This window comes from Stylophora pistillata, chromosome 9, assembly GCF_964205215.1.
Source record: "Stylophora pistillata chromosome 9, jaStyPist1.2, whole genome shotgun sequence".
Taxonomy (NCBI): domain Eukaryota; kingdom Metazoa; phylum Cnidaria; class Anthozoa; order Scleractinia; family Pocilloporidae; genus Stylophora; species Stylophora pistillata.
Window position 1 is genome coordinate 6,608,659 of NC_142527.1, and position 26,410 is coordinate 6,635,068.

At 38.4% G+C, this 26,410-nt stretch overlaps 1 protein-coding gene across 2 annotated transcripts; it reads right to left on the reverse strand.

Moving 5' to 3' along the window:
* On the reverse strand, positions 1–25,331 carry LOC111342034 (uncharacterized). 2 transcript variants are annotated; one of them, XM_088733403.1, is made up of 10 exons: positions 25,237–25,331; positions 23,023–23,188; positions 15,123–15,339; positions 11,850–12,013; positions 10,116–10,505; positions 9,613–9,744; positions 2,658–2,852; positions 2,478–2,502; positions 1,672–1,822; positions 1–422 (listed from the first exon to the last, which is right to left on the reverse strand). In XM_088733403.1, exons 4-10 carry the CDS (start codon positions 11,911–11,913, stop codon positions 309–311), a joined length of 1,071 nt encoding a protein of 356 aa, XP_088589529.1. In that variant the 5' UTR covers positions 11,914–12,013; positions 15,123–15,339; positions 23,023–23,188; positions 25,237–25,331; the 3' UTR covers positions 1–308. The 2 variants fall into 2 exon arrangements, with proteins under 2 accessions (XP_088589529.1, XP_088589528.1); XM_088733402.1 differs by having other exon boundaries at positions 11,850–15,339.
* Positions 25,332–26,410: the final 1,079 nt, after the last annotated feature.

Sequence of the window (26,410 nt, forward strand, 5' to 3'; positions counted from 1 at the left end):
AAATTAACCACTATTATCATTGTTATTATTACTGCTATTATTAGTATCATCATTATTACTCTTATTATCATTTTAATGGCGAGCGTGCAGAGAGGAGACTGCTTATATGAGCTAAAAGTATATTTTACATTTCGTTTACAGAGAACATAGTTCAAGGACAGGGTTGCCCAAACCATTAAACTAAGCCATTGTTGAGAAAAATTGTTGGTTTTTTCGTTTATGGCTTTGAGAAGACACACTCCAGCGATATTTTGTTTACTTCAGCATTTTAGATGATTAGCCGGCTAACCGTCTTATGAACAATCAAGTTAAGCGTTAATATACTCAGGAGCAGATATTTGATTCTCATATTCAATGTCGCTGTCTTCCTCTGTTGATTTCACAAGGGAAGTGTACGTTCGGGAACCATCGTCTTCAGAGGTCTGCAAAATATATATATCTTATTAGACGTTTTGTTGTGTAGTATCGCTGAGTATTTTTACGAGTCAAAATACAAATAACGAGTAAAAATACTCAGCGATACTACACAACAAAACGTCTAATAAGTTATTTATTATCCAATACGCCAAATTGTTATTTCAGTGCGGGCGAATTTCGCGGATGTTTATTTACGGGGAGTGCGTGACAGAAGTATGCGAAGCGGAACGCCGAATTGGCGCGTTGACGTGCTGCTGTTTCTATTTTTTTTCAATAAATGAAGAAATTTTCTGGTCGTCAAGCTGTGTTTCTTCGTTCGTTTCACCTAATGAACCTGGATCTATATTTGCCAACCCTTCTGACTCATCATCGTTGGAAATGTGATTCAAATTGTCCGCCATTTTTTTTTTTCTTTTGGTAACTACAATCCAATTCTTTGTTTGCGCGATGCGAGAAAACCTGTTTAACCAGTACAAATACCGTGTGATATTTGGACTCGTCTATAGCATTGTACTCGTCTAAGTGTAGATGGATAATAAACAATAATATTTGATAGACAAGTGATGGTATTATCAACTTGGTAGGCGTGCGTGGTTCATCGATACGTGTTTTCGATTCCTTTAAAAAAATGTTTCATGATTGAGAACTCGTCAATGTGAATGAGAAAAAAAAAATAACAAAACTATTCACGTTGCCAAGTGAAAATTAGATATTCATTCATTATATTTCTAGTGATGGTTTGTGAGATGCCGCGCCTAAAACTTATCATGGCTGTTTCCAAATGAGACTCCTTTACCCGTCAATCCCGAAAAAGCCTTAATCATACTCATGAAGATAATTTTTAAAGTAGATATAAAAGAAAACAAGGAAATAAAAAGATGAATGAAATCTAATGAATTATATTTATTTTAATTTTTTTAAATGACATAAGCTGTTGAGTTTCTTTTTAACGCGCGTTTCGTAGTTAGGGAGAAAGTTCTGTTCATGGATTGGTATCCGTGAACATTAAGGGACAGCTATAGTCAAATGATGATGCTAAACAGATAAAATCATCAAACTTACGTAATTACAAGAAAAGTTTTAAGTCAGCACTTCACAGTCAAAGCGCGTCAGAGTAAGAAGATAGGAAGGAAACACATGCTGATAGTAAAGAGGACAGCTAATAAGTTTAAAAAGAAAGTATCGCACTCTCATCAGTTAGTCCATTATTTTGATAAAGATCATATTAGGTAATTCTAATATCATTGAAATTACCATTATTGTCTCTGAACACAGCTCGGTATATAAACCCTCCCGTTGGACAAACGGTTCATTTTGGTTTCTCTCATTTCCCACCGCAAAGCCATGCTGTGCACCTAAATTAAAAGCATTCAATGGAAAACTTTCTTCGAAGTCATGTTGACTCCTGTGGAGTGAGAATAAACAAATAAAAGATATAGCTAATATTGATACATGCGTTTTAAAGTGTCTTTAACAGTTGCATTAGCTTGTTATCTCATGAGAATAAGTCTCCGTGAGAGGGAGAGGGAGGAAAGAAAACCTCCACGTTTTCCTCCGTAAAACCTGTGTTACTCTTTTTTGTTAGTTTGTTTTTTGTTTTTTGTTTTCATTATGTCTGTTTGCTACTTTCTTTGTTTGCTCTAATAACTCAAAAAGTCGATTTGTCAGATGTCCGAGATTTACCGGTGGCTCCCTTTTTCGCGCAGTTATTCTTCCTGGTGAATAAATATGGGAATAGCACAGAACTTTGAAATCGTATGCGTTTTTGCCTACTGACCTCTGGGGATTTATCAGCTACTTGGATTCTGTCACATTCAAAAGCAAAGGAAAGTTATCTGTCTTCCCTTACGATATTATTGTCTTTACTTCTCCTCAATTAAGCCAATCGAATAACAAAAAATGAATCATACCGCGGAGAAAACGTATTACTTCTGAACAAGAGAATATACACAGTTTATATTATCTTTCTCTAAATCATAGAAATTTTTTGCAATAAACTCACATCATATTTCCAACTGACTAAATGTCTAATAAAAACAAGTTTAGTAGAAGCTACTTACCCTACAACAGCTTTATTTCTTGAATCTGTTGAATGAAATTAAATACGATCATCTTCCGATCAGAGTCCCAATAAAAAAAAAACACACTTTTTTTTTCGTAATCAAGCCTGCTCCTAGATTGTCTAATAAAAGAGAGGGCTATAATTAATTTTCAATGAGATGTCAATAAAACATTAGCACCTGTTTGTTGTTGTTTCTTTCGTTGCAGTCTCAAAACCCCCAAAAGGATTATCGATATTATAAACAACAATCCTGCTAAAATAGCGATTGTCAGATAAAGGGTGAAGTAGTCGTTGTCACTCTTGCAATTTAGGTCACTGACATTTGTAACAAGTGGTAAGGTGGAAGTCGAGGAACCCTTGTCCGTCAGCAACACTGGTCGGAGAAAAATATAAAATGATAAAAATCGGGGTAATAATTAGGAAGTCGCTTAGCCTACTCATACTTAAAAAGGGAAATCCTGAGGGTCAAAGCTTGCAAACTCGAAAGCTTTATCTCTTTAAATATGCTAACTCTGCTAAACTTAGAAAAAAAAAAAAAAAATCCGAAGACGTTTTCCGTTTCGTGTCGAACATCAGGACGGGATCAGTAGTTGTTATATTAATCGCTTTCGGCCTGGCTGGTTTCTGCAGCGAGATTTTAGGTAGGCCTTTCAATCAAATTATATACTCAGTGACTTACATTTAACAGGTGTAAATGAAAAAAAGCTGCTGACCAGCACATTCAAAATGGTTATCTATGTCAAAGGTTGTTAATGATGTACCGATCCCCAAATCTCACGCACAAATTTGTGCTTTTGCTTTCTCTGAGATGTGAGTAAAGCTAATCGTGTGAGCCGTTTTTTAATGCTCTTCTAATTGATTTAAAGAAAAAAAAGGGAAACATGGTTTGCTCAACGTGCTGATCTCCGTAACGATCAAACATGAGATAAAACAGCATAACCTGACTCTGAAACGGACTTTTCTTCTACTGAATCGGCACTATGAGAGTGACATGCTCGTAAAGAGCGAACTTTTCCGTTTCAAATTAGCTGGCAGTAACACAAAAGATTTGCCCATTAACGTTGTATAGATTGGTTGAACTGACTTTGAGAAGATTCTTGAGTTCATATAGCAACAACTGATTGGTGATGATAGAAATAATAATAAGTGCGAAAAACATTTCATTAGCCTGTGAAATATTTCCGGAAGTTTTCCTTGAGATCTACATCGAATGTAGTGCGCTAACACGTGCTTTGATTTAACATAAGATTGAATATTTTAGCCGTTTTGGTTTTAGTGTTACAAGCATTATTGCGCGATAGGTCTGTGGCCCACAAAGATCGTGAAGACTCCGAAGGGAACAGGAAACCCTCTGCTTTGGCAGACGACGTCTATGAAGCCCTGCTCGACCTCGTTGAATACGTGCAGCTGCCGTGCGATACTGGAGAGCCGGCGAAAGGATATCAGTCAAAGAACTGAGACCATGGTGATAAGGCACTATATTACGAGGGCGTCGAATGTTAAAATCATCAGAGGTGAACAAAGTGGAAGTATAAGAATTTGAAAGGACAAAGGAATCTGGTGTGGGGATGCTGGCTTTCTCTCTGTGAGACAATAAAGCCGAAAAAGTATAGTCAACGATGTAGATGTTTAGTTTGTTGTAGACGTAGACATCGACTTATTCGCGGCGAGAAGGGATGTCGAATGTCACACTGCAATTCTTCTTTTTTGTAACTCAAGTGGTAAGTGTGGGGCCTGGTGGCGACTAATATATGATAAGACGCAGCTGGGGCGGTAGGTGCCGAGCAATCTGACTGTCCAGCATAACTGCACAGCAATTGAAACCAGCGGTCAAACGTTGGGCATGTGCGAGTGGATTAATCTGGCCAGCTGCGCACAAATTCCCCGCGCAAAATTTTCAACGAAAACATCAATAATCAACCGCTGTTGCCAAATAAGTACAAGAAAATTCATCGAAATCTGCAAAAGGAATTAAAAGAAGGGCAAAGAAAATCTGGAGACTTTTGAAACGCAAAGCTTATTCAAGTACTTTATCCTACTGCTTTAAGCTACACTATTAATGCGCCTCTGCGCTTCTAAAACACAGTGACTTACTCGCTTGTGTGGTTGATTGTAACTTTTGGACAATGTCTGCGACGAAGTCACTGAAAGCGGTAGAAGGGCTAGAAAGTCGAAACAAAGAAAAAGTTTAAACGACCCTCTTGGGTTTATTGTGCTACAAACACAGCTGGCTCTCTTTCTTGATTCTCAAAATGAACAAATCATTCTTGATTCTTATTAGAGCAAAATCTTTTTGCTTTATATTAAATCCTTCATTGACTAAGCCAAAGATAAAATCTATCTTAACTCGATATCGTTTATAGTCGTTTCCTTCAATTTTGGCTAATTTTCTCACGCTGAAATTATCCTACATACTCAATAGTATATATAGTTTCAACTGATAGAAAAATACCTTTCCTACCCTCGAAAAACATCCGTTCAAAACAGGAACATTAACTTTCAAAAATGAAACGACAACTTTGAGTTCAAATTTACAAGACATGTTTCGACATTCTCGTGTCATCTTCAGTTGCATTTAACGGCTGTACATTTAAATTCATATTCAGTTAAGGTACGTTACAAATTACGTGTCAGAAAAATGTAAATAGCGCGCGCTTGACTAGATGAAAAAAAAATAATAATAATAAAATAAAAGTCCAAGGAACAACATAATTAAAAGGAAAGAGACAATTCTAGATGCTTCAACTGCTGATTAAGAATGGGTTTTTCCCACTTAATATGCAATGCCTCTTTGATCTTAATTTGGTATTTTAAAGCGGCAGAATCTAAGATCGTGAAACATTCAGTATCACAAGAGTCAAGACAGGCCCTTGATGATTGCAGGTGCTTGTAAATATGAGAAGTTTTGTCCGACAAGAGGTGCTAACGAACTCGTGTACAAATGTGGCGAGTGGTCTCACCAATATAACTGACATTACAGCCAGCACACGAAAATTTATACACGACACGCGAACGTAGACCCACCGGTACTCAATCTTTCACACTAAACATATTTCTGAGTTTAATCGTACTGAAGACTAACTTAACATCTAAATCAGCTCTACAATAACGTTTGAGTAGTTGTCTTAACTTAGTCTGAGCGATGCTTGAAAACCGACCAACGTAGGGAAGTTTATAAATAGTGCGAAGAAGGTTTACCGGAGTTAGAAGAGGCGTGTTCTGCCCAGTAGGAGAAGGATTATTTTTCTTCGCTAGATACCTGTAAAGGATCTTGTGTATGACCCAAGATGGAAAACAATTTTTCCGTAGCAAGAAAATAAGTTTCTTGACATCCAGATGAAAACCAACCCAGGAATTATTGATCTCACATGCTCTGTCAATAAATGTTCTGACTAAACCTAAATTGTAAATCAAAGGGGCGAAGCTGAAATAATTAGTAAGAAGACCAGTAAACGTCTTCTTGCGATGTATACCAGTGACGATGGATGTATGACTGTTTTCTAACAATATGTCTAGAAACGATAATCTAGTCAAGCGCGCGCTATTTACAATTTTCGCGTTTTTAATATTCAAATGTAACGCAAGCCCTGACACGTAATTTTTAACGTACCTTAAGGTGGCTCGTACCGGTTTTCGTCTTTTTGATGGTTTGTAACTTTGAAAAAATACAACAGAAAACTGACCAAGGCCAGTTGGACACTTTTACGGGGTTGAATTATATAATCATTGATTATCCAAAAGTAGGTGTCATTTCGTCACTAGCGGTTTCCATGGCAACGCTTTCATAGGCTTATTCAGACGCATTAATTAGCTTGTGGCTTAAATAATTCGAAAACTAACCCGGTGACCCCGTGAGTTTATTTAAGTGATTGCTTTTGGCACTTGAAAAGGAAAATGCACAAAGATTTTTAAAAAATTCTACGGAGCGGAATTTCAGAAAATCTAGAAAAAAGGCAATTTTCAGACATCGCAAATTTCCTTCCGTAGAATTTTCTAGTGTTTTTCTGATGATTCCTATCGACGTTATTTATCATATTGGAACAATAAAAAGAAGGGGTCACCGGACTTGTTTTTATGCAATAGCTTTCGTGAGTTTAGCAATTTCCACGCGCGTTCTCGCAGATTTAAAAATCTGGTTTCCATAAGATCGACATTTGCTCATGATCTGTTATAGCTACCGCTGACATTTGCGTGTGCTCGCGCGCGCGCATACGAACTGATGTTTACAGACGTTTACTGCTAATTAAGAAAATCATTAAACAGCTGTCAAAGATAGCCTCCCGGGCTGATCTTAAAAATCCTACACACGACTTCTGGCTATATCATATTATTTTCCTTTAAGTGTCAAAGTCTCCTTCCATTTCAGGTAGATTATCCTTCTCTTGAGTTCTTCTTTTTTTGCCGCGCAAGATTTTATATCGGTTGAATATTTCTTTTAAATGTGAAGTGAAGCAACCTTTTCTTCTCCAAAAATCATCTTCTTTATCTTAGTTTATATCTCCTGCATTCACAGTAGCCGCTCAACACATCAAATACAAGCTCTTAGGTAAATCTCTCACAAAAGTAGAAAAAATTCCACGCGCCGCCATCTTTGTTTTGAATTTTCATCTTTTTTTTTTTTTTTTTTTTTAATACAGTATTGTTTATTACACTTACACATGTACTTACACTATAATTACTTTTTACACCATGTTTAAACTACATTAACTTACACTACTTACAATACATTTTCATCTTTTGATCTCGCGTTTCTTTCGCACGTTTCTCTCGCGCACGTCACGCAGGAGTGACCTGTTCCCCGCGCGAGGAAACTGGTACGAGCCACCTTAAAAATTGAAATGTACAACCGTTAAATGCTCATTTGCAACTGAAGATGACATGAGAATGTCGAAACATGCCTTTTAAATTTAAACTCAAAGTTGTCGTTTCTTTTTTGAGAGTTATTGTCACTCTACTGTCTTTACTTTCTATCAGGAACATTAATTTAGCGGACGGTGCTTATTTACCCCGATGATGACCTAGTGTCGAAAACGTTTGGTTTTTACTTTTCAAATAAATATTTGCTTTGTAAACGGCTCATTTTTAAACCCGTGCTGAGATTAAAAGGTTTTAAGTCAATTTTTTCTCTGAATTTCTGTCTGTTTGTTCTCAAAGTCATATTTCAGAGTATCCGTCACAAAATTGTGTAATACCGCTACGATGAATTTTCTTAATTCAAAAGGGGAATTTCCCTTCTTAAGGCACATCATGCTACAGTTACTCTTTCTAAGGAACAATAGAAGGACTCGGTTGGAGCACAGCCTCAGTCGCCTTCCTAACACTGAGAGCAAGTTTCAGGATGAAATCCATGATGTACTGGCGCATTTCCGATGTATAAATCATTACGCCAATCAGTCCCATTGCGCGCCGCCAGGAAACTTAAATTTCAAGGTAGGTATGTAACAAGACTAACCCCCATTTGGATGCATCTTTCTTGGCAGAACAAGGAAGATCGTTACATGTTGTCGCTTTCTGATCGATTTCCCTTGTTTCTCCCTTTTAAACAGTCACAACAGAAAAGAGAAAGCAAATACCTTCACCAAATACCGGGATGATGGCTCATCGCGGAAAACAAGAACATTTTGCAACCTTTTCGCACCGTAGAAGAAATATCTCTCAACATCTAGCTTAAAGTAGTGGCAAAGAGTTGCATTTAAGACCATTTAATGAGTTTTAAGACTAAGGAAAGTACATATACTGCGGGACTTTTCAAAAGCCTTCAGCTGTCAATATTCCTGCGACATCACTTTTGATTTCTTCCAACATAATGTCCACCACGGCTTGTGGTATATTTTGGAAGACGCTAAGGGGAAACTAAAATACAATGTCCTATGTATTACTTGCTCTCGATTAATGGGTTGTATCCCTGAATATAGGCAATGTTGAAGTTTATGTAAATTCTGTTTGGAAACAGTTTCCGCTTCAGTTCTTTCACACGACCTAGATTGTTCCAAGTCTGAATGAGTAAACAGCACTAGTGGTAATATTAAATTAACTACATCGTTCGTTTTCAACTGCTACAATGCTTCCGCAAATTCGGATTTGTCTTCTCATAAATTTCTTTAGGATCCCAAGGTTAAGAGTTTTCAGTTTTCATGCTATGGTTCTTCAAAAACTAGTCCCAGGTTTTTGTCTTTTAAATCTGCATTAGTAAATGGTCAGACAAATAATTTCGTCTCGTCCGTCTCGTCTCCATGTCTAAATGGAAATGTGGGGGTTTACAGTGAAACGTGATTGGCTATTTTTAATTGCCGTGACTCGTGATTGTAAAAAGTTAAAAGCCGTGAACTGTGAATGATATGCCAGTCGCGATAAATGAAGCAAAGAGACCATTTGCTGTTATCCGTTATTACTAAAAAGAAAATGCAATTTTTTTCCGTGAAAAGTTACTTGCCAAGAATATAAAATCTCTTGAGGCTCCTAATAAAAGAGTTTGACCAAAAGCTAAAATTGTAATAGCTAAAATAGTAATAACACCAACTGAATTAGGAAAAATGTGGATGCACAAGTACAGTTAAACTATTGCATTAGAGGCCTATTACATTTAGGACCAAATGTTATTACATTTAGGACTTGTTTACATTTCGGACTTGATTACATTTAGGACCAAGTCTTATTACATTTATGACTTTATTACATTTAGGAGAGTTATTACATTCACGACTTCAGCATGCGTAACAGGAGTATGCTGCGCGGAACGGAATTAGCACGGTATTTTCTTCAACAAATGATGAACGACGATGAAATTTCATCGTTGTTCATCTCCTTTTCTTCGTTGGATTTACCTAATAAACTTGGATCAATATTTGCCAGCCATTCCAACTCTACGTCGTCAGAAAAATAATTTAAATTGTCCGCTCTTTTTTCGTACAGTAATTTCTATCCAGTTCCTCGCTTGTGCGATACAAGAAAACTTATCTAAACGGTTCTTTGGAGTACAAATACAAAAACAGTTAGTTTATAAATATACATATTTCTGTCTCTTATCAAGAGCTAACGAGCAGGCAAACAAAACAACAACAACAACAACAACAACAACAATCAAAACAAAACAAGCAAATCCGATAATTCAATCGATCAATCGATGATCTTACGTGATACAGCAGTGATATCCTGTTCAGTTGACGTCTTGCCTTGTGTGGTAACAGCTTTTGTCCAAGTTGATGTTCCGCCAATACTTGTGCTAGTTGGAACTGGATGGTGGAAACAAATTCCTTTACAGGTAGCTGTTAAAGCAATATAACTATTGTCATTGCCACTGTACACGGGTTGAGTAATATCCCGATTACAAGGAAGTGTGGCTAACTCAATAACTCTAGTCGGCGATAAATTTTCTATGCCACGTCCCTATAATCTAGAACACATTAAAGAGTATATAAAGGTAGGACTACGGGGTTTGCTCCCCTGATGGTGATTAGCTATCAGTCAGTAAGGTGGTCGCAATCATGAGGAGGCCTTCGGAAAGAGCAGGGTGGGGATAGGAAAGATAAGGAACAGAGAAGGGAGGGTGAGAGTAGCCTATGGAAAATTCAGACTTGTAAATAACAGCAACTTTTAATGCAGCTAAAATTTTACGTTTTCTGTTACTGATCAATACCTGTTTCATTCTCGCAAATCCATCCTCTTGGTTGGTCGCCCTTAACGGTGCTGAGTGATCCTTTGAATCCAGGTGGATAATCCTCATGAATTATCCCGTAAGAGTCCTTTGGGTCAGGATTTATGCCTTTATCATGCCATTTGTCAATGGTCAAAGGTTTACCATTGATCCAATTCCATCTCTGCGTTGTTAAATTTTTTTTCAAACCAATGTACCATTCACCAGATATGGTGCCTGTTTTATTTTGAATCCCATTTGTAATAAATTGCCATTCCTGCACTGATTCTATCACTGCGAGTATTTTATTGTTGCGTTTACAGTTGTCCCTTGCCTGTGTCCATAACCATTGGTCTTTGCTGAAGGTATAACACGAACATAGCCTCTGACCATCTATATAGTAATACAATAACATAGAAGTTAGACTAATAATCAGTGGCCGTGAAGTGTCCATGTGTGTCTGAGTGCATTTTTTATTGGGTTAACTGTTACTTGCCGAAAATCAACTTTGATATTTCTTGGAGGCAGTCGTTATCATCAGTATCATCACTCCCCTCGTTTATCTCCTTCTCCCCCTTATCATCATTATCACAATCGTCGACATCACATTAATGGCCGGCTGTTATTAATCATAGATTTATCACAAAGGATAGTAATTTTGATTTATTCGCTTATTTTTGTTTCTTTGTTTATCTAAGTTAATTGTGGGCAATACGGAAAAGTTTCGAAGAGGCGGCTCCAATATGAAGCGGACCTTTTTTACGCAGAAGAAACAGTTGGGTAATGGCGGCAGGCTAATATTAGCCATATAGTTATGACAATGGATAGTAATTCTCATTCAATTGCTTATCTTTGTTTCTTTGTTTATTATAAGTTGCCAGTAAAATGGAGAAATTTCGAAGCGGCGGCCTCAATTTGAAGCCGACCTTATTTACATAGAAGGAAGAGCTGGGGAATGGCGAACATATTTCGACCTCCTTCAAATTAACCCACAGTCCTACATCCGGAAAAAAGACGGGGGCTTTAAGCCAGATTATCTCAAACTTTCTCGTATCGTTTTTTTTTAGTACTTGGTGTTCACTTGAATGAGCAAGCAGTTTAATATACTGCAAACAGTGAAAAATGTAAAAAGTTACTATTTATTTCCTATCCAACATGCCTTGGTTGCGTTACACATTGCATGCTCAATTTACCATGACTTCAGTTGGTCACACCATATATTATAATCGTTTTCTCGATTTACGATCAGCTTGCTGACGCGACGTAAACAAGGCAAACAGCTTTATAGCTACAACTGGATGGAAGCTAGTGGATGATGTTGGATTATTTAACATGATTATTACATCAAAATCATACAGTACGTGTAAATCTGATCGTCAACTATCGATTTAAACATGTAAACTAGCACTCTATCTCAGTGTAAATTATGACATCCTCGTCCATGGCACGGCCTTCAAGTCTTGTAAAATCTTTGATGTCAGATCAAAATGCATTCTATCCCATATTTTTTCTCTTTTTTTTATTATTATTACTATTTTTAAAGAATTCATCCTCTCTTGATTCAGTTTGAAAATAAAGGGCTAGGTTGGTTTGACGTTCAGTATAAATCAGTAATGAAATGGAACTACTGAGGATAACCAGATAATACGTAAAACCCGACATTTTTTAGAGCCAGCAAGTACGTGATTATGATAATTGATAAATCTTAGCATTATCAACGATACATTTCACACTTACCTGTTCTCAACAGTAACAAATCAACTCCAAGAACTATCAGTACGTACACCTTTTCCGCATTCATCGTTCAATGCTTTGGACTGATGAGGACGCCACGAAAGTGAAAGTTTAGCTTCAACGAGTAATTAAGATTTTGACGCAATTTCCGGTCAATGAAGGTGTGACTTGGGAGAGAACAGGCAAAGTTTGGAGAGAGATCACGCCTCAAGCAAACTCTAATAATTGATTAACAACAAGCTGTATTCCATCAAGAATAAGCGAATGATGAGATTTAGATTGAATTTAGAAGGAGAAAAAAAACACACAAACTCTCACTACAGCTCTTTATCTACTATCTATAATATTGACTCCATAATTTATATGCATTTTCTTTGTTACCTTTTTATAAAAGAATCATCTTGATGGACTGTAAACACAGGGCATGAACCCTTCAAAGGAATAGACCGCATACTTAAGTACCGGTAATTCTGACTTAGATTAGCAAGGTCCGAAACACTCGATTCATCTTAAACGTAATTAAAAATTTATTGTATTTTTATTGTTAAGTGACCCCTTACGCCTGGTGATGTGATAAGTTATGTAACTATATCAATGAACAAGCTTCATCCAGGTTGTATCAAAGGGTCATATGATAAACTGCTAAACGTATGCAAAAATGTAAACGGCTCTGAGGAAGTATTGATAGTATGGCAATTTTTTTTTCAGTTCTGTTTTATCGTTATCCAGCCTCCTTGTTTCCTTTAGAACTAACTTGGATGAGTTTCAACTTCTGAAGGAATTCTGTTTTATATCTAGTGTATCTACATAAGTTGTGTTGCATCGTTAAGAAAGAATAGATCGAGGAAGTTGCGCGCGCATAGTTCTTAAGGTGGCTCGTACCAGTTTTCATCTTTTTCATGGTTTGTAACTTTGAAAGAATGCAACAGAAAGACTGACCAAGGCCAGTTGAACAGTTTTACGGGGTTAAATTACATAACCATTGGTTATCCAAAAATAAGTGTCATTTCGCCACTAGCAGTTTCCATGGCAACGCTTTCATAGGCTTATTCAGACGCATTTTTAGCTTGTGGCTTAAATAATTCGAAAACTAACCCGGTGATCCCCTGATTGTTTTCATTGATTGCTTTTGGCACTTGAAAAGGAAAATGCACAAAGATTTTTAAAAACTTCTACGGAGCGGAATTCCAGAAAATCTACAAAGAGGGAAATTTTCACACGTCGCAAATTTCCTTCCGTAGAATTTTCTATTTTTTTTCTGATGATTCCTTTCGACGTTATTATCATATTGGAACAATAAAAAGAAGGGGTCACCGGACTTGTTTTCATGCAATAACTTTCGTGAGTTTAGCAATTTCCACGCGCGTTCTCGCGCATTTAAAAATCTGGACTATATAAGATCGACATTTGCTCATGATCTGTTATAGCTACCGCTGACAATTGCGTGTGCTCGCACGAGCACCTACGATCTGATGTTTACAGACGGTTACTGCTAAGAAAATCATTAAACAGCCGTCAAAGACAGCCTCCCGAGCTCATCTTAAAAATGCTACACATGACTTCTGGCTATATCATATTATTTTCCTTGAAGTTTCAAAGTCTTCTTCCACTTCAGGTAGATTATCCTTCACTTGAGTTCTTCTTTTTTCGCCGTCGCAAGATTTCATATCGGTTGAATATTTTTTTTTAAATGTGAAGTGAAGCAACCTTTACTTCTCCAAAAATCGTCTTCGTTATCTTAGTTTCTATCTCCTGCATTCACAGTAGCCGCTCAACACATCAAATACAAGCTCTTAGGTAAACTTCTCACAAAAGTAGAAAAAATTCCACGCGCCGCCATCTTTGTTTTGAATTTTCATCTTTTGATCTCGCGCTTCTTTCGCACGTTTCTCTCGCGCGTGTCACTCAAGAGTAACCTGTTCCCCGCGCGAGGAAACTGGTACGAGCCACCTTAATGTGATGTAAGCCTGTGTATCTAAAATGACATTTTTAAATCACTTCCATATACGCAACTGTACTATAGACGGAAATGGAACCAGTTTAATATGCCTCGTGAAATGTTAGGAAACACGAGAGTAGTAAAAAGCAGTTTTGTCTAATTTATGTACGTTACAAAAGGGAAACAAAGTCGTGTTCATTCCATACTCCTAAGCCTGACAATCAATCAAATCGAAAATTCTGCAAACAGGAAATTTAAACCGTGAACAAGAACAAGTTCACCATTGATACAAAACTGTTGAATTAGCTGATCCACGAAAGACGGTATGAATTCGAGTGTAACAATCTTTACTTTTTTTCGACCCTCCTTTCACAAGCATTGTATATAACACAGTAAATTATCAAATGTTCTTAAATATTATAAATAAAACCAAGTTGCTTTGTCGGTGAGGCACACATACACTTGTCCACTTACTCATACACTCAGATACGCACGTAAGCACGCGAGCACACACGCACACACGCACGCACACGCACGCACACGCTTACACACACACACACATACCTAATACTTCTCAATACAGAGATTCTTCATTTCTTTTAGAACTGATAAAGGCTACTTGACTTAAGATATTCATTAACAGTATCTCAAGTTTAAGGACCTTGGAATTCAATACTGAAAATATCATAATTAGAGCGAGACTTTGGAAGAGCAAAAGAAGATTTAGAGGCCAGTCTAGCTTTATGGGTATCAGTACATCCGACAGGATTGAAAATTTGAAGAAAATGGAGGAAGCAGCTGTTTATGGAATTTAGACATAAAAACTGATAAATTAATTGGACGAGATAAAAAAAGAATATCATGATTTTGAAGGACTTAAAGAAACGGCGAGTAAGGCTAGCTACTCCTCTTGAATGAACCCATAAAAGGCTCTTTTATATTAGCAAAATTGCATTCCAGTCAATCTAAAAAGGATATTTCTTGTCCTCTCCTTTGTCAGATACTATTTGATCAACGCTAACTCGTGTCCGACGCGTCTTTAGAATACTGATAATAGTTTAATACAAACCCAATCTATCATTCCCTATAAGTTGCAACTTTCAGACTACAAGTTGTCCTTACTCCTGTAAGTTAAGTAAAAGACAGAAAGCTGTCCCCTACAACGTCATAAACCCTTAAAAGTTTTGCCTTAAAATGCTTCTGGAAGATTTCTGTACCCTCAATAATTTTTATCTTTAGTTAAAACATTATATTTCGAATTTTCTTTGTTGAATTCGCTTGAAAGATGAATTCAAATGCAGGTGTCAAAGCCAGTACCGTTAATTTACACTTCTTACAATTTTATTCTTATCTCATTCAGACACCAGTCATTTCCAGATTCGCATACGTTGGCTGTGGGGAGTCTGGATCCTCTCTTCCAGGCAACTCCGGAGGTAGTTCTTCAACATCAGCATATATCGTGGGCTCATAGCTGGCTGGTTTTGGTGGTTTAGTGGCGTCAGTTTTATTGTCAAAATTGGCGAGTTGAGCGTACACAAGATCTCCCTCCTTTCCCTTGAATTAAAATTGAAATAAAAATCAATTAATAGGCAACTCTACCTCACCGATAAGTCATTCATGGATCACGTGAGATTGTGCGACCTGCCAGCTCAGCTCAAAACGTTTTTGCTTAGCGAAGCGAACAGAGGTGTTATTTCACCTCCCTGTCTGTGTTCGAAATTGAGGAGAACATTACGGCTACAAAAGCTATACCGTAAGAACGGAAGACTTATCGGAAGCTTTTATGTAAGCGTGGCCGATATTGGTGAAATCACCAAAGAACCACGAGCAGTGGTACGGTGTGTGCAGATTTCGAAGACATGGCGGGAAAACCTGAAGCCGTGTTTCTAGAGCCAGAAATTGTCAGCATAAAGGGGAAAATTCCCAATCGTGAAGAAAATGGACCACAGTTAAAAAATCACCAGGCCTAAGAGCAGCAACGTGACTGAAAAACCTATAGCCGAGCGAAAGCAAAAAGGCAGGCAAGACGAACAGGATACGGCGAGTACATGCTCCAGCGAGAAAGCGGACTGTATAAACGCCAAAATTGTATCTGAACCGACATCAGCAACTGGCGACTTCCGGAAGTTTTCTTTGCACGACACATTAGTAGCAACAATGAAAGCTTTTTTCGATCAGCTTACGTATATTTTACTTGAAGAGAAAGCTCAAACAAGTAGAAAAAGGCAAGCAATCTCTGGGGAGTTAACAGATAGCGACCGCATGTCTGATTCTGGGGAGATAAAATCAATCAAAGCAAAGTTCTCCCGCGTTAGCGGTGATACTTTGAGGGACTCTGGTCCTGTGAGCGATGTTGAGGGAGATATTAACTCACTTATTCAGCAATCCACTTCCCTGCCAGAGCCTTCGCTTGGCGAGGAAAACGAATTAATTCTCGGAGCAATTGTTCAGGAGTACGATATGGAGGAGAAGTGTGGACCTCTAGTAAATGAAAAGGTTAAGCTGGCCGCTATTGTAAAAGAAAATGGCACGATCAAAGCTTGTTAATGACAAGTTGAAGGAGAAGCTAACGCAGTATATTAGGCGCTAGAACTGCAAGAAACTAGTGAGAACGAAAGTAAACGGAGAAATTTGGGCAAAGATTAGCCTTGCCACTCGGAGTCGAGATCTAAAACTCCAAAAAATCCAAACTACGTCGTTGAAAGCGACGACGGTCTTGACGGAAGTCACTGATAAGTTCTTAGAGTCAAAAGATCAATCGAAGAGCTCGCTTATTGAAGCGACAAAATCACTTTTTGATGCAATTGCATTGATAACACATGCCAACTATAACCTTTACTCACAGACGCCGTGACCTTATTAAGCCAGACCTTAATAGGTCTTATCAGCAACTCTGTTCAGAGCGGATAGAACTAACAGAAAAACTTTTTAGGGATGATCTTTCCCAAAAAAATAAAAGATATCATCACAACCAACAAGGTGGGCAATACTTTGACAGACCCAAATGGGAAACACACGCGGCCGCATCGTTCAGGCGGCTAAGATGTCCGACATACGTATTTTTTAAAAAACGGTCAACAGTCTGGAGGGAGATTCACCACCTGTAGAGGAAGTGTTACATTTTCTAACTGAACTGTTGGAGGCTAACTGTGGCTATAGTGCTCTTAATATTGCAAGAAGGTGCATTGTCTACATCTATTGTCTTGCCTGGAAACATTTTTGTGGGGAATCACCCTCAAGTCACAAGATTTATGAGAGGCGTTTTCCAGTCAAGACCCACATTCCCTAAGTATACTGAAATCTGGGATGTAAACGTCGTATTATCTTATTTAAAAATTCCGAGTCCCGATGCAAAATTGTCCCTACAAGGTCACTGTAAAGTGTTGTGTTGTAACTCAACCATTTATTTAAGACCAAAGTAAGACATACAGCAAAACGGCGGGAAAGATACTGCAGGTGACAATTCACGCTATGTAAACAACGCGTGACCATGAAATTGTCCCATTATGTAATCGCACAATCAGATTCTGTTACAGTGACAATGATGTTGATGTGGTTATCGGGTCAACAGATCCAAACAATCCAGTGGATCGATTTGAAAGATATGACTATGTCTAAGTCTCAGTTTACGTTTACGTTTAAAGTTTCAAGTAAAGTTAAACGCACTAAGCCAGGGAGGCAAAGATTATACTCCCTATAGACGGCTATGTAATTATACCTATCTCCAAAAATATTTACCCGTCTCGAAGCCCTTACGGGGAGATGAAACGAAGCTGCTAATAAGCTTTAACAAACCATATCAAGCGGTTTCAAGAGACACCATTAGAAGATGAATCAAACAGGTGTAACCATTGATCTTTAGGGCGTCGACCACGTGTTGTATTTCGGATAATCTGTCAGCGTCGGAGGTTCCAAAAGAATTGTTTAGTTCCGGATGACAAGAGAGTGTTGCAGTTCAACTTTATTACTAAAGGAATCAATGGAATTTCTTTTTCCTGTAACTAACCTTCGCATTATTATTAATATTATTCTGACCGCGGAAGTTAGAACATTCAAGTGGCTAACATTTCCAAAAAAGTGATATACAAGAGTGATATAATAAAGTACCTGAAATAGTCATTTATGGTTCTAAAAAATGTCTTCGTCACAGTTTCACGTGTTGTATTTTCGGATGATCCAGTTGAGTTTTAAAAATAAGGAAATAAAAGTCTGAAAGAGGTCGGCATCAAGGAGTATACGCCCAGCACGCTTTTGAAGACGAAGCAGTCGTAAAAGTAGATGGTGGGAACAGTTACTCCAGGCAGCGGAACAATAAATGAAGTAGTTGTTAACACAAGAATGATAGAACCTTATAGCAGAATCAAAGTTAAGATTAGGTTTGGTGCGATGGAGAAGAGAAAGCCTACTGCTAATTATGCAGCATATTGCATCGATGTGATGCTCCCAAGACATGTCACTGTCTATCGTGACGCCCAGTATCTTGGTATAGTCCACTTGCTCAATGGATCTACCATTGATTTGGACATCGAGTGCCGAGCTGGTTAAGGTACGGCGTTTCTGCAGGGTCGTAATAAGTAAGGATTTAGTTTTGGTTGTGTTAAGTGACAGTCGATTATTATCAGCCCAAGTAGATACAGTTCTAGCAACCTCATTCAACTGAGTGCTGAGGGAAGTAACAGAGGGACCTCGAACAAGAAGATTAGTAGCATCCGCAAACATAGTTGAAGTTACGCCTGAATGTAGGTTTAACGGCAAGTCATTGATTTGACCACTCTTTTCAACACAAACGCTCAGTAGTTAGAACCCTTCTCGACAGAGCAAAGAACATCCCTTCTACCAACATAGGCAGATTATCCGAAATACAACACGTGGTCGACGCCCTGAAGATCAATGGTTACACCGAAAAATTTATTAGAAGCTGCCAAAGCACCACTGGGTCTACAACTCAGTCTCAAACCAACAGAGGTTTTGTCACCCTGCCATATCTTCAAGGAAATTCAGAAAAAGATTGCAAGAACTTGAAATCAATTCAATATCAATGTTGCCCACAAACCCGTAACGACCGTTGGCTCCATTCTAAAAAAAAACCTAAAGACAAATTTAGTAAAGACTTATCGACAGGAGTGATCTATAAAATTAGTTGTAAAGATTGTGACAAAGTTTAAATGGGTCAAATATCAAGAGCCATAAGATCCAGGATTAGAGAGCACAAGAGAGCGATTTTCGCGGGAGATAGGAATTCTTTATTAATCCAACATTGTATAAAATACAATCATGATTTTGACCTTGTGGACGTCAAGATCATTGACCGCTGTTCCCAATGGTGGAAAAGATTATTTTTAGAAGCGCGGCATTCAATTTGTGAACCGAATGCCATTAATGAACAAATTTACATTCCTGACATTTACAGAGGGTTCTTCAATCCCGCCATCCCGAACGGAATTTTCCGTCAATCCCTCAATCCCGACGGTTTCTACAGGCTAATCCCGATCCCGGTCATATTTTCTTAATTCCTTACTTCAGCAAAAATGATCCTTGAAGTTCCGTTTCAGATTCCCTCACAGCAGACTCAAGCACTGACTATTGAATTAGCTGTATTTCTCTGCACTAAAACGATGATCTAGTTCATTTGTTTTTCATGACTGGTTTTAAACGAGTTTCGTCAGTCAATGAGTTATTTTCATGGTTTTTATAGCTGTTCTTTTTTTTGTTTTTTGTTTTTTTCCGTTTTGCCTCTTTTGTTCGTTAACACCTGCCTTCCGGATCACTTCGATCCCTGAAAAAAGTGTCTCTCGGAGATGATATAGCCTGCGTTGCAACCGGACGTGTCACACAATCCTCGGTATAGTCCGTCTGCGAAACGGCTCCCAAAGGCTTGTTCTGATATCCCGCAGGGATCCACGGATCTGTCTATTCATTTCTGATTGGTTATTTTCTTACGCGCCTTATGATTGGCCATATTATTGCGAAATTTATCACGCAATGTTAAAAATAAATATCATCGCTAAGAAATTGTACATTGGAAGTACTTTTGTACAAAGCTTTCCTTTGCATTTCAAAAGGTTGAAAAGGTTATGTCTGATTCGTCCGATTATTGTAATTTATGCTGTCGCGTCATCGAAAAGGAAACGAAAGAGTGTTACTTTCAAAGGGATGGACAGAAAAAATTCGACGTACTCACCGAGATTGAAAGTTTGAAAATATCTTTGCGATCGATCGAAAACAAGTACGTCTGCCGAAACGGAGTTGCGAAACTGAAAAAACGTCGGTCACTTATCGAGCAAACAGAAATATTGAAAGCAGATCTAAAAAGCCTTAGTAGAAGGGAATAATTTGGATATATGAACAAAGTTGAAATGGTAAATTGGCCACCGTAACGATTACAAAGGCTGACGTTTCGAGCTTTAGCCTTTCGTCGGAGCCACTGACGTCATAAACGACCGCTGCTGACCTATTTTGAGCCGACGGTCTAACACCCCCAAAAGCGGGAAAAAGGCAACTTCAAATCGAGTTTTCTCGTAAAAAACAAGAAGTGAACGAAAATGAATATCGACACTTTATCTTACTCCTCTAAAGCTAACTAGAAATTAATGCAAATAATATACTAATTTTAGGCTTCAGTTCCCCTTTAAGGGTACATATCACGACGTACCACGGCATCTTCACTGTTCACTACTCATAGGATGAGTCACCGTCAATCGCAACTCAGAAGACAGTTTGCTCATTCACAATTTTCAGCCATGGCAACGATCATCTGGAAATTCCATAAAATCGAGGACAATTGTGGCCAACAGATACTGAAACATATATTCTTTTCGACCCCAGTTTAAGAGTGCTACATGTTCCGGCCCAAAATGCCGTAATCACCGGTAAACAAAACGTACTATAAGAGGTTGAAATAAGAGCCTCTATGGATTTCATTTTCGGATAAAAACTATTTCTGTTCTCCTTTGAAAAGCTACGATAAAGTTCGAACCTCTCTAAGTGGTGTCCTCTTTATGTCACCGAAACGCTTCTGTTAGCTATTTGACCGATTTTGACGCGAACTAAAGAGTACGCGTCACTGTATTGTAGCTTTCAAAGGAAAAAACAGAGATAGTTTGAATTTTAAATCCATGCAAACTCTTATAGTACGCTTTGGTCACCTACGGCTAAATTTAATGCGAAATGTTTATTTGATGATTGCTATCATCTAGGAGCTTCTTTAGCAATTCGCTGCAATTAAACTATAATTCTGCTATTGAAGCGAACAGTTCTTCCGAAACGTGAAACCGTTCCAAGCAAAAAAGTTGACTCGCGATCCAACGACGGAATTCCACCAACATCATCCTCGGCCTCGTCGTTATTAGTTATAAGACTCGCCATGTCATTTTTCACTGTCGAAGTTCTCGCAATTCATTGTCTTCATTCGCAATGTAATAGTTCCAAAAGTCTAAATTAGCAGAGGCAACAAAACAAGAAACGAATCTTCGCTCTTCCCTTTTTCATAAAAGCTACGCAGCTAATAAGATCGACAACATCATTGTCAAAGTTAACCGACATCGCTAGGGCGCGCTAAACTACGCAAACGATAACTTAGCTAGTCTCCTCCGCGTCGAATATCCCACGCGCACCGATCAGGATATGTATAAGCTTGATACTAGAAATATCCCGGTCAACAAATAACAAAGGTTACAAAGACATTGTCAACTGAATTGGATTCTCAATACGGCCAAGGTGTCCAAGGCTCATGAAAATAGACCACAGATCACCATAGGGGTCACAGAGCAGCGTGACAGGGTCGTGGAAAACGTGGATGTCACCTAGGTCATTGTTCGACTATTTCCGACCATTTCCGACGTTAATAAGATGAGCTAGCTAAGACGACAGCTTGATTTTCCTTGCATATTTCAGCCTCTGGAATTCCCGAATTTCGGTTTCTTTAAAGCGACATTTCCCGATTCCCACCTGTTAAAATCGCCAAATCCCGTGTCCCGGTGATAAATACAATCCCGAATCTCGTCCCCCTTTTCCTTCAAAATCCCGAATCCCGGCCTTCAAATAAGCCAAATCCCGGATCCCGAAAAACATATTGGGGATTGCCAAGGCCCTTGGCAATCCCAAGTGACATTTCTGCGGCTCTTTTGAAAGCAATCATTTGCTTTCGTACCCATTTCATTGCTGAAGAAGGTTATAGTTTTTTAACCGAAACGTTCTCACACAAAGTTTTTTAGTCAGTGACAATTATCTAAACAGGTGTTAAGCAATTCCAGTATTGACACTTACGTCAGCTTCAGTTAGTGTAGTCAATTCTAAAGGGGTTTCTTTAGACAAGATTTTATCAGCTGGTGGTTGGTCACATGTTTCCGCATTTAGTAAATATTATAACAAACGGATTGTTAATACTCACGGGTGTAACTATGGGTCACGCTTACTTAGCCTTGACGGAGCCAAACAGTATATATGCTCGTAAGGAAAAAAGCCCACAGCACTTATGGTATGTTGTCATTAAATACGCTTTACTACGTTTGTACTATAGTGGGCTGTTGATCATTCTCTGTCGTTTGACCAATCTGCTTTAAAATCTCACGTGATCACTGAATGACGTAACGATAAGGTAGAATTACAAAATTAAACGAGACTTACGCGGAACTTGAAGTTTGATTGTAATTCTACCGAGCTGTGGAGTCAGAAGGGGATTACATGCCCAACCTAGTGACTGTGCATGCAACGAACTGTGCACATCGTCCCGCCTTATCATTGGGGTGTGGCCATCCGACAGGTTTTGAATATTGAGCTGAGCTGGCAGGTCGCGCAATCTCACGTAATCCCCTTCTGACTCCACGGCCCGGTAGAATTACAATCAAACCTCAACTTCCGGGTAAGTCTCGTTTAATTTTTTAATCAGACGGTAACGGTAGCAACAAAAATGCACGTATTTTGAATCGTCTATCAAAATGCGCAAGTCTATGATATAAAATTTCTTTTTTTTTCGGCCTGACGCCAAATGCAACAGAATTATCACTGCGAAGATGTTTCTATTTTAGATGCTCTACGTAGATGATAATGTTTATCCCATTCTCTCCCTCTCCTTAAGTTTAGTCCTGTGCACAATTTTATCTAATCTACTTCTACACATAAATGAATCTATTCATTCATCTGCCGTAAATGTCATGACAATTGTTCGTCGTGGAAACTGACCTAGAACTACACTTAATGATCTGAAATACGTCTCAATGTCTAAAGCTGAATTGTTACCTTCTTGTCTGCCTTGTTGACAACGGCATATTCACAATTTTCTAGTGGTGGATCAAGCCAAGTGTTACTCTCATCACAGGTACTGTTTGGTGACCCAAGAAGCTTTGCAACTTGGACTGGATTTACAGATTCATATTGTCTTTCTCCAAATTGGTCTTCATCACTACTGTGTCAAAGGAAAAAAAACCTAGGTTAAAGCTAATATTTACTTCATTTTATGTTTTGCCCGGGGATAAAAAGAAGAAATAGGAAAGAAGGGAAGAGGGGTGGAGTAGTCTTGCTTATCAACAACGGTGATGGATGCTGTATTGCTATCATCCCAAAAAGTGTCTCCCATGGCAGGTCATGTTAAATGATGTTTCAAGTGCCCCTGAGCTGAGATCAATTTTTCTCGCGCTTCATTTTAATTAACAATTGGTTCATGCGTCAGCGTGCGTTCATCGAGAATTGAAGCAAGCGGGAAGCTTGGAGAGCGCGAAAGGTGCGTAAGAGTTGCTCGATGCGCAGCTTCTTGAGTACTCTCCAAACTTCTCAAGTGCTTCAATTCTCGATGAACGCACAGCTGACACATGAACCAATTGCTTTATAACATTTTCAACACTGTAATTTACGTATAAAGGGCAGAAATTCCCCCTCCTACGCTTTAATGCGTTTATTTTGTTTCGGAAAAGTATTTCGCTATGCTTCAATGATCTCTTCTCAGATTGGTCAAAAACTGACAGGTGAATTCATGCGTGGAAATGAACTTAGAGTTGCGAAACGAGATGAAACCGGCGTTGATTGTTTAGTTTTCCCTTTCTATGAGTTCTTTCTAGGAGTTAAAAGATTCCATTCCCAAAGAAAAAGTAGGCAGATCTTCATCGGCTTTTTCGCTTGTTGCCATATCTATTTTAACTTTTTTGCGGAGGTTTTTCCAGTTTTTTAATGAAAAATGCTGAAGTCACACGCGAGAAAAAAAATTTTTTTGGCGAGGTATTTGTTTGGTAACGTCACCAGCGTGCACAATGGGAAATTGAAGCACGCTCGCGCAATTGAATTTGATTGCACGACTTTACAAGCTATGTTATAAAAAGAAGTGGAGAAGTGCATGGGAGCTTGTGAGGTAGGTCCGATTTGTGCAGACCTATCACGTAAATTTCAACCCGAAAGACATTCTGTGATTTTTAACTCTTTTCTGATTTTTTTTTTTAAAATATTATGAGGTGGTTTTTGGCTTGTTATGAAAGAGTTGTGAAAATAGTATATGAAATTCAGAAAACATGCTCCACAGATTTTCCTCCTCCGCTTCTTCTCCAGCTCTGAATTGCCCTTCTTAATCGGTTGCCGCTTGCACAGTGTCGCGCGGAGAAAGTTCTTTTTTAGACGAAGCAAAACTATTCTCAGACACTAGATGCTACTTCGGCGGCTGTTCTTCCTCAGATGTGCTAAGAATTTCGTAAAAGACGGCGAGATAAAGCTCTAAAAGGCAATTTGAACAGTTTGATGCAGCGAACAGGGAGGGTTTTAGTGCAGTAGAGATGAAATGGAAGATTATGACGTCATGATTAAGTTCACTGTTTTGCGATTGCCGGCTCAACTGGAACATATTTCAGGAATGGCGGGCGAATTTTGGGCGACTTAGGAGCAGTATAAATTAGAGCTGTAGGGACTGAAGGTTTGTTCTTAGTTTTTATCGTAAAACTGTGTTCATACTGAACCTATTACTGCATTTGTAAGGGGCACTTTAAGCAACCAACAAGTAATAGTGCTCGTGCATGGGACGATGACTTATTTCATTCTCAAACAATCTCAACATTTGAGTCGTTGCCAGGGGTTTGAGACTCTTATCGCAGTGGACTTCTACATCCAGAAGTACTCATTGGTGCCGAAAAATCACGTTTAACAGGGATACCTGACGAAATGTTAGGGTGATCTAGAGGGGTAATCCATTTATGGACTGACGTTCTATCTAGGGGAAAAGAGAAGTAGTAATACCCGTAATTACTCCATGCGAAAGGAAAGAAGACTTCCAGCAATAGCTCGTATGATGAACTTAACATACCCTATATAAATTCAATGAACATTAGTCAGCTTTATCCTTTGGTAATGATGTGCTTGGTAATAATGATAAAAAACTCAAAATATTCCAGAAAAAGAAAAAAAAAACAAAAAAAAAAAAAACAAGCAAACAAACACACCAACAGATAGACAGATAGATAAACAAACTATACTGACTTCTTCGGCCCTGACTTCTTAGGTTTAGCGATCGCTGCATCTACCGAAAAAAAAAAGCATATTTAACTACATAAAAGACAAACGTCTTTCTTTCTTAGCTACAACAACAAAAGAGAAATGTTTCTGATATTATGGACATATGACTCTACCCCATCGCTTTTTTTCTCGTCTACGGTTTAACATTTGCCATACTACATATTACGTATTCAAGGCCGATTTTCAATTCGAAATCGCTTTTAAACACGACGCGGACAAGGAAAGAACAGTTGAAAAGTAAAAAGCAATTAATCATACTTTGCTACTTTTGATATCAAGCTGAGGATAATGAAACCATTCCAGAAGTACATTTACGTCACATTGGAACTGCGACGATTTTTGACCTTTTATGGGAACAAGATTGCATTTTATATACAAGCCAGGGACTCAGTCAAAATGAAATTTATTTGAGAAGCAAACAGAGAAAAAATTCCTGAAAAAAAAAAAAAAAAAGAGTGGTCTGATTTTTCCGTTTATAGTGTGGTTAATCTTCTGACCATTTTTGTTGGCCGATTAGATTGTTTGAAAGAGGAGGCTAAATAATTTCCTCCTCGAAGAAAGAGCGGATCACATTTTGTTCCTGGGCAACCGAGCCCGATATGCATTTGTCGTACTCGATTACCATTCCTGCTCGATAAGCAAACCACGTTTCATAATCGAGCTCGATAACTACAAGTCGAGTACGATTACTAATCGAGTACGATTACTAATCGTACTCGATAACTTATCGAGCTTGATAACTTATCGAGCTCGATAACTAATCGAGCTCGACAAAGCTCGTTTATCGAGCTCGGTTACAGAACTGACGAGAAAGACTGGTGGAGAGTAGAGTCTTATGGAGTGCGATGGGGTTTGGAAAAAAACCTCGATACCAACGGTGTTTACTTCATAAGTTTTTTAAGGAGATTCAGACACAGGATTCATAGAGAGGATATGAAGTAAGAGTGGAGAATATTGAAAATCAATTTTCCCATGCTGCCGTTTTTGTTTAGGCGATTCTCTTCCCCAAATATCAGAACGCCCTTTTTTTCGCTTACGCGCGTTCCTGCTTTTTCTGCAACAACGTGCATTGAGATATTATTGAACTTTTACTGTAAATCTTTAAAGGGTAAATAAAGAACGGAAAACTTAGACATGC

Coding starts and splice junctions, on each gene's coding strand:
- LOC111342034 (XM_088733403.1), bottom strand. CDS start 11,913: ATGAATGCGGAAAAGGTGTACGTACTGATAGTTCTTGGAGTTGATTTG. Junction 2,853..9,612: donor GGATATCACTGCTGTATCAC/GTAAGATCATCG, acceptor TTCTCCGACCAG/TGTTGCTGACGGACAAGGGT. Junction 1,823..2,477: donor AGAAATAAAGCTGTTGTAGG/GTAAGTAGCTTC, acceptor CTCACTCCACAG/GAGTCAACATGACTTCGAAG.